The 15,071-nt window shown below is 37.6% G+C and overlaps 1 protein-coding gene across 7 annotated transcripts in view; it reads left to right on the top strand.

Annotated features, from left to right (window-relative positions):
• Positions 1-11,348, top strand: part of LOC122556680 (solute carrier family 23 member 1-like) — a 128,795-nt gene extending 117,447 nt beyond the window's left edge. For all 7 annotated transcript variants that reach the window (XM_043703706.1, XM_043703707.1, XM_043703711.1 and 4 more), the window contains 2 exons: positions 6,593-6,688; positions 10,355-11,348. In XM_043703706.1, the coding sequence (XP_043559641.1) occupies positions 6,593-6,688; positions 10,355-10,596 (338 nt within the window). In that variant the 3' untranslated portion in view covers positions 10,597-11,348. The remainder of the gene's footprint in view (positions 1-6,592; positions 6,689-10,354) is intronic.
• The last annotated feature ends 3,723 nt before the right edge of the window (positions 11,349-15,071 follow it).

The raw sequence follows: 15,071 nt of genomic DNA on the forward strand, positions 1-15,071 counted from the left end.
ATGTTTCTCACAATCATTCTCCTGCCTTCTCCTTATCATCATTGATCCTCCAACTAATCAAAAACCTATGTAAATCTCTATGTTTGAAGATGGCTTATTTTGAAATAATGTTTAAAAATAAGTGATTGCAAGGAACCCTCTGCCTCTATGACTAGAATCTGAAAGCTATCAATTTTGTTTCATTGGAATAAGATTTCATACCATTTGTTAATGGAATGCTCTTTCTGTCTTTGTAAAAATATGTGACCTGAAAGTGTATTGATTGCTATGAATGTCAAAATATTATTTAAAAATTGCAACATAGGTATGGGCAATTCAGCTCAATAAGACAATCCTGATTTTTACATAGAATTTATGAAGTAACAAGGTTATGCAAAGACTGCATTGAATTTAGGTTAGATCTTCTAGTTGTCTGTTCTACTCTGCTATTTGTACTTCCATTGTTAACAACAATGTAACTCAGGTTAGCATAATATCTCTTGGGAGATGCAGGTGTCTTCTATCAGTGTAATATCAGTTTTTTTTGATTACTTACAGATTAGATTAGATTAGATTACTTAGTGTGGAAACAGGCCCTTCGGCCCAACAAGTCCACACTGATCCACCGAAGCGCAACCCACCCCGATCCATTCCCCTACACCTAACACTATGGGCAATTTAGCATGGCCAATTCACCTAACCTGCACATTTTTGGACTGTGGGAGGAAACTGGAGCACCCGAAGGAAACCCACGCAGACACAGGGAGAATGTGCAAACTCCACACAGTCAGTCGCCTGAGGCGACGAGTTCTGCTCAGCTGTAACTCTTACTACTAGATAAGATTTGAGTATTATTGCCATGGTACCTAGGTACAGTGAAAAGTTTCATTTTGTATGCAGCATGCAGATCATACCATACAAAGTACATGAGGGTAATACAACAGAGCAAAGACTACAATGTTACAGCTGCAGAGAAGGTGCACAGAGATCAAGACCAACATTAAATTTAAAATTTGAGGTCAATTCAGAAGTCAGCTATAGCCATCTCTTGCAAAAATACCATAAATCTGTGGGTATACAGATCAGTGATGATAGACTGGGTCCCTCATTTTGTGAAAAGACAAGGAATACCCTAACAAGTGAAAGAACCTTTTAGATGACATTAAACTGATTCAAGGTTTTGGGTAGTCTGGATCCAGAGAAAATGTATAGGGAAGGAGATAAACAAGAGGCTATCGATATAAGGTAGTCACCAAGAAGTCAAATAGAGAATTCAAAAGAAGCGTCTTTACCAAATGAATTGTGAGAGTATAGAATTGGCTACCGTGTGGGATGATTGAAGTAAATAGTTCAGATGCATGGAATAAGCGATTCCTATTTCAAACTTTGAGAAAAGATGAGACTTCAATAGAACACAAATCTATCTTGTTGGGCTGAATGGTCTGATTCTGTGTCATATCCAACATAATGTTTAACATAAACAAAATCTCTTCTGATGTATCCACTTTACATCCATCAGTAAAGATTCTAAGTTCAGAATTAAGGTTTCATGAGTTTGCAAAATTGTCAATACATCCTGCCCTATTTTCCTTTCCTTGGAAAATCTATCAGTAATATAGATAGGCAACTAATAGTTAAGTATTTTAGATTGTTGCTATGGATTGTGAAGAGTATGTTATGTCCAGCTAATCTAGTTGTATTTCTTAAGAACTGACATGGCCAATGGGCCAGAAGGCATTTCCCCAATGAGAGATTAGCAAAAGTGGGTTTGTTTTGAATTTAAAAAGTTGAGTGATCAAATTTAATTACTAAAAACAATCGAAGGGATGCAATAAGAAGTTTGGAATAACCTTGCAATTGGAAATTTGAAAGCATGTTATTATTTGAGGTGCAACTGGAATCTAGGATCTCTTCTAACAAACGTCTGTAGGTTATTAAAACAAAAATTGACAAGCTTTTGTTGTATTTAATGTGTATTGAGGGATGGTGAACAAGGAGAGTAAAGGGAACTGGGTTACCAATCATTCATGACCTAATGAAATGGCAAAGATTGTTGAAAGTGTTAAATTGGTTACATTTACTTTTCAAATGTTCAAGATTACAAATGCTTAATCTTCCCAAGATCATAGGGATGTGCCATGGTTACTTCTAGCTCTTGTTAATACAGAGCAGTGAGAAACAACTGTTCTTTATTCAGTTTTTTAAAAAGGCAAAAGAAGGAAATATTTAAGGAAGTAAATGACACCGTGGAATCAGAAGATAAAATATTTATTCTTAGCAAATATAGGTTTGTAAATTATAATTGACTCTATGGAGCTGAGCTGCCTATAAACATACAAGTCAGACACCAAATTGACTAATTCTCCTCAATCAGGCATTAAAGAATATTCTAGCAAGGACTATTACAGAGGATGTCTTAAAACGCATAAAGGTAGATAAATCCCTGGGACCTGATCAGGTGTTTCCCAAAACTTTGTGGGAAGCCTCAGAAAGTGTTTGCAGGGCCCCCTGCTGAGTTATTTGTATAGCCACGGTTGAGGTACTGGAAGACAGGAGGTTGGCTAAAGTGGTGCTATTATATAAGAAAGCTATTCAGGAAAAGCCAGGGAACTATAGACCAGTAAGCCTGACATTAGTGGTGCGTACATTGTTAGAAGGAATTCTGAGGGACAGGATTTATATGTATTTGGAAAGGCAAAGACTCATTAGGTATAGTCAATGTGGCTTTATGTGTTAGCAATTGTGTCTCACTAAGCTGATTGAGCTTTTTGAAGAAGTGACAAAAAAGATTGAAGGTAAAGCGTTGGGCATTATCTATATGGACTTCAGCAAGACGTTTGACAAAGTTCTGCATGGTGGACTGGTTGCAAGGTTAGATCACATGGAGTTCAGGGAGAACTAGCCATCTGGATACAAGGTTGGCTTGATGATAGAAAACAGAGGGTGATGGTGGAAGGTTGTTTTTCAGACTGGAGGCTTGTGACCAGTGGTGCGCTGCAAGGATTGGTATTGGGTCCACTGCTTTTTGTCATTTATATAAATGATGTGGATGTGAATACAGAAGGTATGGTTAGTAAGTTTGCAGATAACATGACAAGATTGGTGGTGTAGTGGATAGTGAAGAGGGTTACTTCAGAGTAAAACAGGACCTTGGTCAGATGGTCTGATGAGTTGAAGAGTGGAAGATGGAGTTTAATTTAGATAAATATGAGGTGTTGCAATTTGGTAAGGCAAATCAGAGCAGGATATATATGTTTAATGGTAGTTTCTGAGGAGCATTTCTGAATGAAGGTCTAGGGGTGCAGGTTCAGAGTTTCTTGAAAGTGATGTCATAGGTAGATGAGGTAGTGAAGAAGGTATTTGCTACGTTTGTTTTTATTCATCAATGCATTGAGTATAGAAGTTGGGATGTCATGTAGGGCTGCACTGGACATTAGTTAGGCCATTTTGAAATCCTACTGGTTTCCCTGCTACGGGAAAATGTTTTTAAACAAAAGGGGGGGGTGGGGTCAGAAAAATTAACAAGCATGTTGCTAGGTTGGCTGAATAGGCTGGTGTTATGTTCCCTGGAGGGATGACCTTATAGAAGTGGGGCATGGATAAGGAGAATAGCCAAGTTTTTTTTCCCCCAGGGCAGGTAAGTCCAAAACTAGAGGGTATAGATTAAAGCTGAGAGGGGAAAGATTTAAAGGGACCTAAGGGGCATCTTTTTCATGCAGAGGGTGCTGTATATACGGAATGAGCTGCCAGAGGAAGTGGTGAGGTTGGTACAATTACAACATTTAAAAGTCATCTGGATGGGTATATGAACAGGAAGGATTTAATAGGCAAGGCACAATAATTAATTACAATTGCAGCAAGATACCCCAAATAGTTATGCTCCAAAGTGAGGAGGGATGAGTTGTATCTCCTTTTAACCCTTCCCTTAAATGGTCACAAGAAAGTTACTTTAAAAGGATCTCTTCCCTTGTGGAAAACCTTTCTCAGCTCAATAGGAAGGGCAAATGGGACTAGATAAATTTATGATATCAGGTCGGCATAGATGAGTTGGACCAAAGGATCTGTTTCTTTGCTGTACAACTCTGACTCTACAGGATTTAACATTGTGATTCTAGGCAGCTTGATAAGGTTCACTAACAGAGACTAACAAGTGCTCAACTGTATGTCTTTCTCCTGGGATAATAGCCTATTGGGACAAAAAAGGAGTGAAAGGGAAGTAAGAAATGGAAATGAATTAAAAGTACAGAAAAAACTTTTTTTATTTTCCATTCTTTGATGGAAAACACTTAATGTTGACAATATTCACACTAAAAACTTGCCAAATGCAAGCATTCAAATAATTATGTAAGTCTTCTCCATCTCAATCATTTCTTTATTTCTTTTAAGGAAGTTATTTGTTGGCACAGGTTTTATGATGTAAAGCTAATAAGTGTTTGTTCTCAGGAATAATATCACAGCCTAGAGCCAAGATGATGACTGGTGATTAAACATAGTCCACAAGAGACCATTGACAACACTGTATATTAGAAAGAGAAATAACTGATTATCAAGTTGGAGGGGTACCACACTGCACATCAAAAAGATGTAAAACAATTAAGCACACATCTATGTTTTATCACAATATGCTTTGACCACCATATTATTGTGATCAATTCCCCAAGCAAGGCTGAATAATTAATTACAATTGTAGCAAGATATACCAAATGGTTATGCTCCAAAATGAGGAGAAATGAGTTGGCTCTCCTTTACTTAACCCTTCCCTTAGCTGGTCGCAAGAAAATTATGTTAAAATAATCCCTTTCCTTGTGGAAAAATTTTCTCAGGCCAATATATTATCTCTTTTTAAAGGAGTCAATTTAAGAAGGCTTTCTTAAATTTAAGGGCTAGTGAATTTATTAGCTACAATAATATGAGAAAAACTAACACAATGCACAAATAGACTGGAAATAAGAGGTGAGTCAAAGCATTAAAAGGCAAAGAAAATGAATTGGTCTTTGACATGTTCAAAAGAGCACTGCAATCTCTTTTTTCATTGTGTCCCAGATGGCAGACATAATATGAAAGAAATGTATTTTTAAGTGAAATGTGTATTTGTGTTTTACCCTTCTAGGAATAAACCAAGAAAGGGAGTTAAAAACCAACTGCAACCCCTGGTCTCTGTTGGTGTACGAAAGAGCTGGTATGATGCATGTTCCTTTATGCTAATGTGAGCTGTCACGGGGCACAATTGAGAACTTCCATTATACACCCCTTATGTGTGCAGTAAAAAGAAATGAAGTCTCTCTCAATGCTGAAAGCAAGGCAGCAAAATGCCATTGAAGGAAACCAGACAAACTCTATTCAGCTAATGGCCGAACTAAGACTTTGCAAACAATAACTCAATAGTGGGCGGCACGGTGGCACAGTAGTTAGCACTGTTGCCTCACAGTGCCAGAGTCCCGGGTTCAATTCCCGCCTCAGGTGACTGACTGTGTGGAGTTTGCACATTCTCCCCGTGTCTGCGTGGGTTTCCTCCGGGTGCTCCGGTTTCCTCCCACACTCCAAAAATGTGCAGGTTAGGTAAATTGGCAATGCTAAATTGCCCATAGTGTTAGGGGAAAGGGTAAATGTAGGGGAATGGGTCTGGGTGGGTCACGCCTTCAGCAGGTCGGTGTGGGCTTGTTGGGCCGAAGGGCCTGTTTCCGCGCTGTAAGTAATCTAATCAACTGCCAAAGTTAGTGCTAAGGTGTGTGATTTCTTTAGCACTGACCTTGGCAGTTGAGTATTTGTTTGGAAATTGTTAATTCAGCAGTCGGCTGAAAGGAATTTGTCCAGCATTGAGAGAGACTGAATTTCTTGTTACCAGCATATGCAGGACACAAGGGTATCTAGTGAAAACTCTCAGTGTGCTCCTTGACAGCACACATTAGCATAAAGGAACATGCACAACACCAACTCTTTAGGACACAAACAGAGATGAGGGGTTGCAGTTGGTTTCAAACCTTTCTTGGTGCATTCCTGGAAGGGTAAAACACAAATACACATTTCTTTTAAAACTATATTCCTTTCAAATGAAATCTGTGATCTGGGACACAATGAAAAGATGATTGCAGTGTAGTTTTTGAATAGCACTTTTCCCACTTGAAATATTATTGACACTTTTTTCAGGTGCCATATTCTGTTGTTCCTTCTTTAAACTCTAAAATCCCTATGTGGATTATTCAGGCAGGCATTACTTTAAAAAAAATGCACTTATTATTCCTAACCCCAAAACATCTACAAATACATTTAGCTTTGTAATCCATTATCATGACAGTGTGTGGTCTGCTTGCCCACTGGATATTTCCAGTTGATAAATGAGAGGGGCTTTGATAGACTCCATTTAAATACCTCATCGACTGCCCGCTCCTTGTAGGTGGGTGATTGTTCTGTGTCTTGCAAATTGCTCTTCAGATAATAGTGCTGACATGCGAGCAAACAGTTTGAACTTCCACAGCTCAATGACTTCAAACACGCTGCACCGGCTTCCAAAAAAACCCGTTGGTGGTCTCTAGCAACTTGACTAGCAAGAAAAAAAAATCAAAGTTCTTTGTGCAACATACAAAAATGACACTTTCTCTTTTTTTCCTTGCAGGCAGCCCAGAAATTAATCAAATTTTAACTGTATTGCTGACAACAGAAATGTTTGTGGGAGGTTGCCTTGCTTTCATCTTGGATAATACCATTCCAGGTATAATTGCTTTCACATTCAACTGAATTCCATTTAACAATTCAATTTTTTTTATGAAAGAAAGACACTGCTTTTATTTGTTAAATCCCTATGGTTAAGTCGCCTGGTATTGCCTGTGTTTATGCCTGGCTGTTTTTGAGGATCAAAGTGTTATCGGATGGTGATGATGGAAATGCAAAGGATGATTCCAGGATTTGGAGTTGGAAGTGTACATTAAGTGCGATTTGTGTTGCACAAGTTGTGAATGTGGATTTAGCTTATATCCCCATTTTTACCAATCCACATCTGAATATATTTCCTGACTAACCCTCCCAACAAAGACTTTTCAACTGCAAAAGTAATTATCCAAAGTCTTGTTTATATGCTATTCATAGAACATAGAACATAGAACAGTACAGCACAGAACAGGCCCTTCAGCCCACGATGTTGTGCCGACCATTGATCCTCATGTATGCACCCTCAAATTTCTGTGACCCAATGCATGTCCAGCAGTCTCTTAAATGTCCCCAATGACCTTGCTTCCATAACTGCTGCTGGCAACGCATTCCATGCTCTCACAACTCTCTGTGTAAAGAACCCGCCTCTGACATCCCCTCTATACTTTCCTCAAAACTATGACCCCTCGTGTTAACCTTTTCTGCTCTGGGAAATAGTCTCTGGTTATTGACTCTATCTATGCCTCGCATTATCTTGTATACCTCAATTAGGTCCCCTCTCCTTCTCCTTTTCTCCAATGAAAAAAGTCCAAGCTCAGTCAACCTCTCTTCATAAGACAAGCCCTCCAGTCCAGGCAGCATCCTGGTAAACCTCCTCTGAACCCTCTCCAAAGCATCCACATCTTTCCTATAATAGGGCGACCAGAACTGGACGCAGTATTCAAATTCAACCTTTCAAAATGCATCACCTTGCATTTATCCAGGTTGAACTCCATCTGCCACCTCTCAGCCCACCTCTGCATCCTGTCAATGTCCCGCTGCAGCCTACAACAGCCCTCTATACTGTCAACGACACCTCCAACCTTTGTATCATTTTAGCTTCATTCTTTCTTCAAAGCTGACTTTTTAAAATTCTTCTGCTCTAATTTATTTTAATAAACATAATTTTAAAATTGAAGAATAAATACATCCCCTGTTAAATGAAATGTGGAAGAAATATTTGTGAAAATGTTTTTCTCAGTTGTTTTCTGAAAGAGATCACCATTAGGGAGTATGACTAATAAGGGAATAGAGCTAAGGATAAATGTAGTAGAGATTTCTGACCTGCAGTAATCAAAAGATTCTACTATGATATTTCACTCAAAAAGGATGAATAATGCAGATTATAAGTTCATGGCTGTCCTTTTGTTTTATTTTTATTGGAGGGAGAAGAGAAAATAAACAATTCTTGACCCAGTTTGCTTAGACACTTGATCTGAAGTTCTTTAATGTTCATTATTAGAGTACCCTCTGGAAGGAACATACCGATAATGTAAATTCATGATAAAAAAAATTAAATATAAGCCATTTGGTGCAGTGAACCAGTATAGGCTCTTTCACATGACACACATTTGCTCTCATTTCAATATTTTTTCTTTCTTCTTTTCCTTTCCAATGCTCCTTGTCTTATCCAACACCAAGAGAATCTCTTTCTATTTTTGTTCTGCAACTCCCAGATTCACACTGGTTTAAAAACTTTTTCTATACTGTTTAAACTTCATACATATCAATGCCCCTTTTAATTGTCCAGACTTTGAGCTCTAATTTGACCAAAACATACATTATTTTCTTTTATTCAACACATTGTTCCAGTTACTCATCACTGAGTTGCACTCAGTTCCAACTCTTCATTCTCATCTACAAGTTTATTCATGGCTTTCTCCTACTCTAATTATGCAATCTCCTCTATTCTTTGCTTCTCATATCCTGTACAACTTACATTTTCCTTTAGTTCTATAACTCTGGCTTTCAGAATGTTTCTTCCTCACTTTAAGCGTCACCGCCAGAGTTTTCATCATCTTCTCCCTACTCAATGGAAGTTGTTCCTGCATCTCATTATCTCTCTACTTTCTTCTTCACAGAATCGCCTTCCAGATGGACTTTTGACAATGCTTCGTAACTGCATGGTCTCGATAGTATAGTATATATTGAACTTAATAGGTCTATTTATATTCCACTCCAATTACTTCCTACATTATCTGTGTCACCCTTACACTATTCTCCATCTAGAATATATAAAGTCTCTCCTTGAATATATCACTGTAAACTATTTTAACGTCCTTTGTGGTCTGCAGGTTTCACATTCTTGACTCTGTGAAGAGATGTCTTCTGAATTCTTGACTGAACCTTTTAACGGCTATTTTAATTCCACAGCAGCAGCACCCACTCCTTACCTCCATCCCTGTTCATAATTTAAACTATTTTAACGTCCTTTGTGGTCTGCAGTTTCACATTCTTGACTCTGTGAAGAGATGTCTTCTGAATTCTTGACTGAACCTTTTAACGGCTATTTTAATTCCACAGCAGCAGCACCCACTCCTTACCTCCATCCCTGTTCATAATTCATCCGCAAGTGGCAACCACTTTCCACCTCTCTATGACTGAATGCCTTCAAAATTTAAAGACTTTTAAATAAGTCTCACCTTGTACCCCAGTCTGCTTAATGTTTCCTGATGAATGTACTCTCTCAATTATGGCTAAAAGCCTTGTTGGTCTTTTTATAAATTGAAAGAACTGCAGAGGCTGTAAATCAGAAATCAAAACAGAGGTTCTGAGGAGGAGTCACTGGACCCAAAACATTAATTCTGATTTATCCTTACAGATATGCCAGACCTGCTGAGCTTTTCCAGCAACTTCTTTTTTAGTGGTCAATCTTTTTCCTGTTTTCTCTAGAGCTTCAATATCCTTTTCTAGTGTTGAGACCAGAACAGTGGGGCATAATGTTTAAATTGTATTTGATTTTTAGCAATTATTATTTATTTGTATGCCAAGATCTCCTTGTTCCATTGCTCCTTTTAGATTCCAAATTTCAAAGGAACAACACTTTTCCTGCAACTTTCTACCAAAATGGAACATCTGAAATTATTGTATTGAAAGTTTCGGCATTTATTTGCTTATTCTACAATTTTTTGTCTGCATTATGGAATACTCCTTCCCCTTTGCTGAGCAATAGCTTAGTTTCCTATTTTTACTCTTTTCCAGTCTTAAACCTTAACTCCTGATAGGGTGCATGGGAGTCCTGTTTGTCAAAAAATTACCTATTGCTTCTGAAATGGCTTAAGATATTTATCTGTCTGTCTGTCTCTCTATTTGTCTTTCCCTCACCCACCTTCATGAAATAATTCCACTGAGGCTGGTATTCTATCACCAAGTCACCTTTTATTTTCACATGAACAGTCCTTGATTATAGTAGTGCTTCATTCAGAGTCAGGCACCAGAGTGTCAGTATCTCTGACTCTCACCCTTTTTATGTCAGCGAGGGGTCCCTATTGGACCATTATTAACAGACCTAATCAGAGAACTCACTCATACACTGTACTGTCCAACTGGCTGACTTTGTGACAATCACTATACTTCACAGTCTCTGTTATGAAATATCTTAGGAGTTATTTTGCACTGAAAGCACTAAGCCAAATCATTTTGTATGTACTGCATTTCTAATGCTTTATAAAATATTACATTTCTTAACTAGGTACAAAACAGGAGCGTGGACTTGTACAGTGGAAAGAAGGCGCTCTTGCAAATAGTGACACAACAGTAGACATGAAAACATATGACTTTCCAATAGGAATGAGCCTCCTGAAGAAGGTTCAGTGTTTACAACACATACCTGTTTGTCCAGTTTTTAAGGGATTTTACTGGAGGAAGAAAAGAAGTGCCTTGACTGCACATGTAAATGAAAATGGTGACCATGTTGTGTGCACCAAAGTGTAATGAAGGTATAAAAATGCCAAACAAAACACATTTTAATGCGCTGCTCTAGTACTATATTATCTCTGTGAACTCTACAGAAGCTTCATTAGCAAGACATTTTTAGCAGTTACAAATTGTTTTTTTAGAGAGTAAGTTGAGCAAGTGGATACAAATGTTAACATGGTAAAAGATGATTTAATTTTAATGGAGTTAAATGTTTCTTTTTCAAATAAAAATCATCATATCCGCAATCTTGTGGTTGTGCCAACAATGAAAGTGGTAATTGGTTCAAATATCTTTTCTTTGAACAGCCATTTTTCTCAACATGCTCTTTTGAAGTGAGGTGCAGATCGATAAAGACAGAGTGGGGGTTGGAGGAAAGTAATCACTAAACACTCTTTGCAGGCTGATTATTTTTCTCTTTAGCAACATCATATTTTTAAATATAGTTGGTTTTGACTCTGGAATAATAATGATTACAAAGTCAAAATATTGAAGAATTGAGATGGGTACAATTCAGTTAATAAAGCATGGATATTTCCCTCTTTCCTATTTGAGTGAACTATTTTACCAAGGAAATTATGTTTTAAAAATATTATGATAAAGGAATGTGTAAATTTCTAGAAAAAAATGTGTAATTTTAATGGGCAACTCTGATTTTAAACAGATCATGAATTTTATGTTTAATTATTTACTTTGATCATTTTTAGATGAATTAATTGTAGTTACATGTACTGAGGCTATTTAAAATAAACTGAATGCAGGACATTTCATATTTTTGGTTCTCAAGTTGTATAAATTTCACATGTTTAGCCCATAGTATTTTTTTAAAAGGGCTCCCTCTTAAAAAGTGCAGTCTGTAGAATTTGTCACCATGACAATCTTTCCAACAACCAAGTACTGACAATTTCTTTTACCCTTTTTAAAAAAATCTTTTTTTCTACACACAGTTTATTGTACTGGAGAACAAAGTAGCTTTACAATTCAGTTAATAGATAACATTTTATACATGCATAAATGCATAATGCGTCTGCTAGCATAATCACACATGCAGTCTTAGGTATGTCCACCTAGTAGGTTTAGAAACATTGCCTTTGTTATTTGGCTGCTGTTCACTTTCCTCTAGGCATCTGTTTTGACATCATTTTACATTTTTGTTACTATATCCTGGAGTCTTGCTGAGTTGGGATGAATGGAGAATCCATTTAAACATGGTCAACAGATCAGCATGCAGGGATTCTCAAACTCCCACAACTGGAAATATTGGAGTCTTAGAGTCATATCTTATGGAAACAGACCCCTTGGTCCAACTCATGCTGACCTGATATCTGAAATAAATCTAATGAGTATTTAGCCCATATGCCTTTAAACCCTTCTTAATCATCTACTCATCCTGATGCCTTTTATGTGTTGTAATTGTACTAGCCTTCACCACTTCCCCTGGCACCTCATTCTGAACATGCATCACCTTCTATGTGAGAAAGGTATCCCTGAGAAAGCTTTTAAATCTCTCCTGTCTCATCTTAAGCCTATGCCCTCTAGTTTTCATTGAATAATAGAATCCCTACAGTGTGGAAACAGGTTCTTTAGCCCAACAAGTCCACACTGACCCTCTGAAGAGTAACCCACCCAGACCCATCCCTACCCTATTAATCTACATTTACCTCTAATTAATGCACCTAACCTACACATCTCAGAACACTATGGGCAATGTAGCATGGCCAATTCACCTAATCTGCACATCTTTGGATTGTGGGAGGAAACTGGAGCACCCTGAGGAAACCAATGCAGACACAGGAAGAATGTGCAAACTCCACACAGACAGTCCCCAAGGCTGGAATCAAACCCGGATCCCTGGCATTGTGAGGCAGCACTGCTAACCACTGAATCACCATAGACTCGTCCACCTGTTTATTTACCCTATCTATGCCCCTCATCATTTTATAAACCTCTATAAGGTCACTCCTCAGCCTCCACTTCAGGGAAAATAGCCTCTGTCTATTCAGTCCCTTGCTATAGCTCAGACCTTCCAACCCTGGCAATATCCTAGTAAATCTTTTCTGAAGCCTTTCAAGTTTCACAGCATCCTTCCTTTAGCAAGGAGACCCAAAATGCACACAATATTCTGAAAGTGGCCTAACCAATGTCCTGTATACCTACAACATGACCTCCCAACTCTGATACTCAATGTACTGACCAATAAAGGAAAGCATACCAAACACCTTCTTCACTTTACTATCTACATGTGACTCCATTCTCAAGGAACTATGAACCTGTACTTCTAGGTCTCTTCATTCGGCAAAAGTCTCCAGAACCTTACCATTAACTGTATAAGTCCTGCCCTGATTTGCCTTTCCAAAATGGACCATCCAAATTAAATTCCATCTGCTACTCCTCAGCCCATTGACTCATCTGATCAAGATTCAATTATACTCTGAGATAACCACCTTCGTTGTCCACTACACCTTCAATTTTGGTGTCATCCGCAAACTTACTAACTATACTTCCTATGTTCACATCCAAATCATTTTTATAAATTATTTTATAGAAGGACGCCATTTGGCCAATCATGTTTGCATCAGCTCTTCAAATGAGCATTATGACTTAATGCATTTCTCTTGCCTTTTCCCCATATTCTTGCACTTTGTTTCTACTTAGATCATTTCATACCCTCTTGAACATAGCTTTGCTTGAAATTTGATAAATATTTGCATTGGATTTGGGTGAAATCTGCTGGAGGGAAATAAACAACAATTTAAGGAAAACTGCAAGACCATAGACCTTCCTACACTGCTTGGATATAGACTGTCTCTCATGTGACTCAAATTGCACAAGAACTTCCTGCAGTTTTGATGACTGTGTAGAACACAGTATAATTTGATTGAGACTCTCTGATTGTATTCGACAGTTTTAGTTGTGTAGATTGATATTGGATTGGCTTTGTCAATTGCTGTTCTGCATTGCTTCACCATTTGAGTTGACAAAGACTACCAGCTGCCTCCAGCTCATTTTTGGTCATTTCAACATCATTTATGGAGTTATGGTTTCAGTTTTCCTCATCCTTTGTACTATACATTGCGCTATCAACCATGAATCTACTCGACTGTTTATTTGATTTGTTTGACTCTCTTTTGAGTAATGAGCATCTTACATTGTGAACAAATCTGACCATCCCACAGTGATAACTGTATTGTGGTATGGAGGTCTTTATTATATATTTTTACAACAGTGGATTTTAATTTGATTGAGTGAAATGATTTTGATTGTGCGAGCTGGAAGTTAACTGGATGTAAGACCTTTTGAAATCATGTTACAAGATCAATCTGTTTCTTAAGATTGAAACTTTATATCATTGGAAAATATTTGTCCAAAGAGACCCACAGCAATAATGTGTGGTTTATTCTTGTCAATTTTGAATCACAATAATCTAAAAAAACTAACTTTTAATTTTAATTTTAATTTTAATTTTAATAGGCGAATGGAAAAGCTACTTTATACTGAAGCACTAATACCTCATTTTGACACAGGCCAGTCTCTGAAGGTCAAGAATGTCACCATGAGGGAAACTCCCTATCTGTTTTTGGGATTATTGAAAATGAAATGCTGGATGCACTGTCCTAAGCTCTTAGCATACCTATGAAGGCTGAAAATGCAAAATTAAGACAATTAGTAAATAAGGTCTGTCTCTTTTGATGGTGAGAGTCTAAAGTCAGAATGGAGTAACTCTGCAATAAATATCCATGCTTAATCTTTCTGCTTTCACTGAATCTGCTCAAAAATGAAAGAAGATTTTTAATGATATTTAATTATCCTGTTTTGCTACTTCTAAATATCCAGTCAGCTTAATATTATTCTAGTAATGTGCAATGGCACAAACTACTACATTTTTTTGGGCCTGCACAGATTTGTCTTCTTTTTCTTTTGGCCACTATTGCGCAATTCGTTTAGCTTTTCTTTTTAATGTATCTGTGTGTAGTATTTAATGGAGCCTGAAGGAATGGGAAAGATTGTGGTAGGAGTCTTAATTAGGCAGGAACAGGAATCTTGATTTCCCAATGCTGCGGTCAGTTCATGAGATGGGCAACAGGTTGCTTGATGGTGGGAACCAGTTCATCATTCATTACATACCACGAACATGTATCAAGAGTTTTGATTGGGTGGCAACTGGATGACTTGGTAGAGCAATTGTCCATGGAAAATATACCTAAATTTATAACCATTTCCATTCAGAGGAACAAAGGTAATAGATACAAGGGAACACTACCACAACCTGAAAAGTGCCCTCCAAGCCACTCACCATCTTGCTCTGCAGAGCAATTTTATGTGGAAAATTAGGGAAACTCTGTGATCAAGAGTCCGAATTAAAAGAATGAAGCTGATTTTTTTCACAGCTCAATTGGTTTTTTACTGATGAGTTCGTGCTCCTGTAGGTTGAAGAATGCTGGCAAACCTTTAGACCAGATACAGAATCCGATGAGAAACAATTAGGGGTTCTG

Source organism: Chiloscyllium plagiosum, chromosome 14, assembly GCF_004010195.1.
Source record: "Chiloscyllium plagiosum isolate BGI_BamShark_2017 chromosome 14, ASM401019v2, whole genome shotgun sequence".
In the NCBI taxonomy this organism is placed as follows: domain Eukaryota; kingdom Metazoa; phylum Chordata; class Chondrichthyes; order Orectolobiformes; family Hemiscylliidae; genus Chiloscyllium; species Chiloscyllium plagiosum.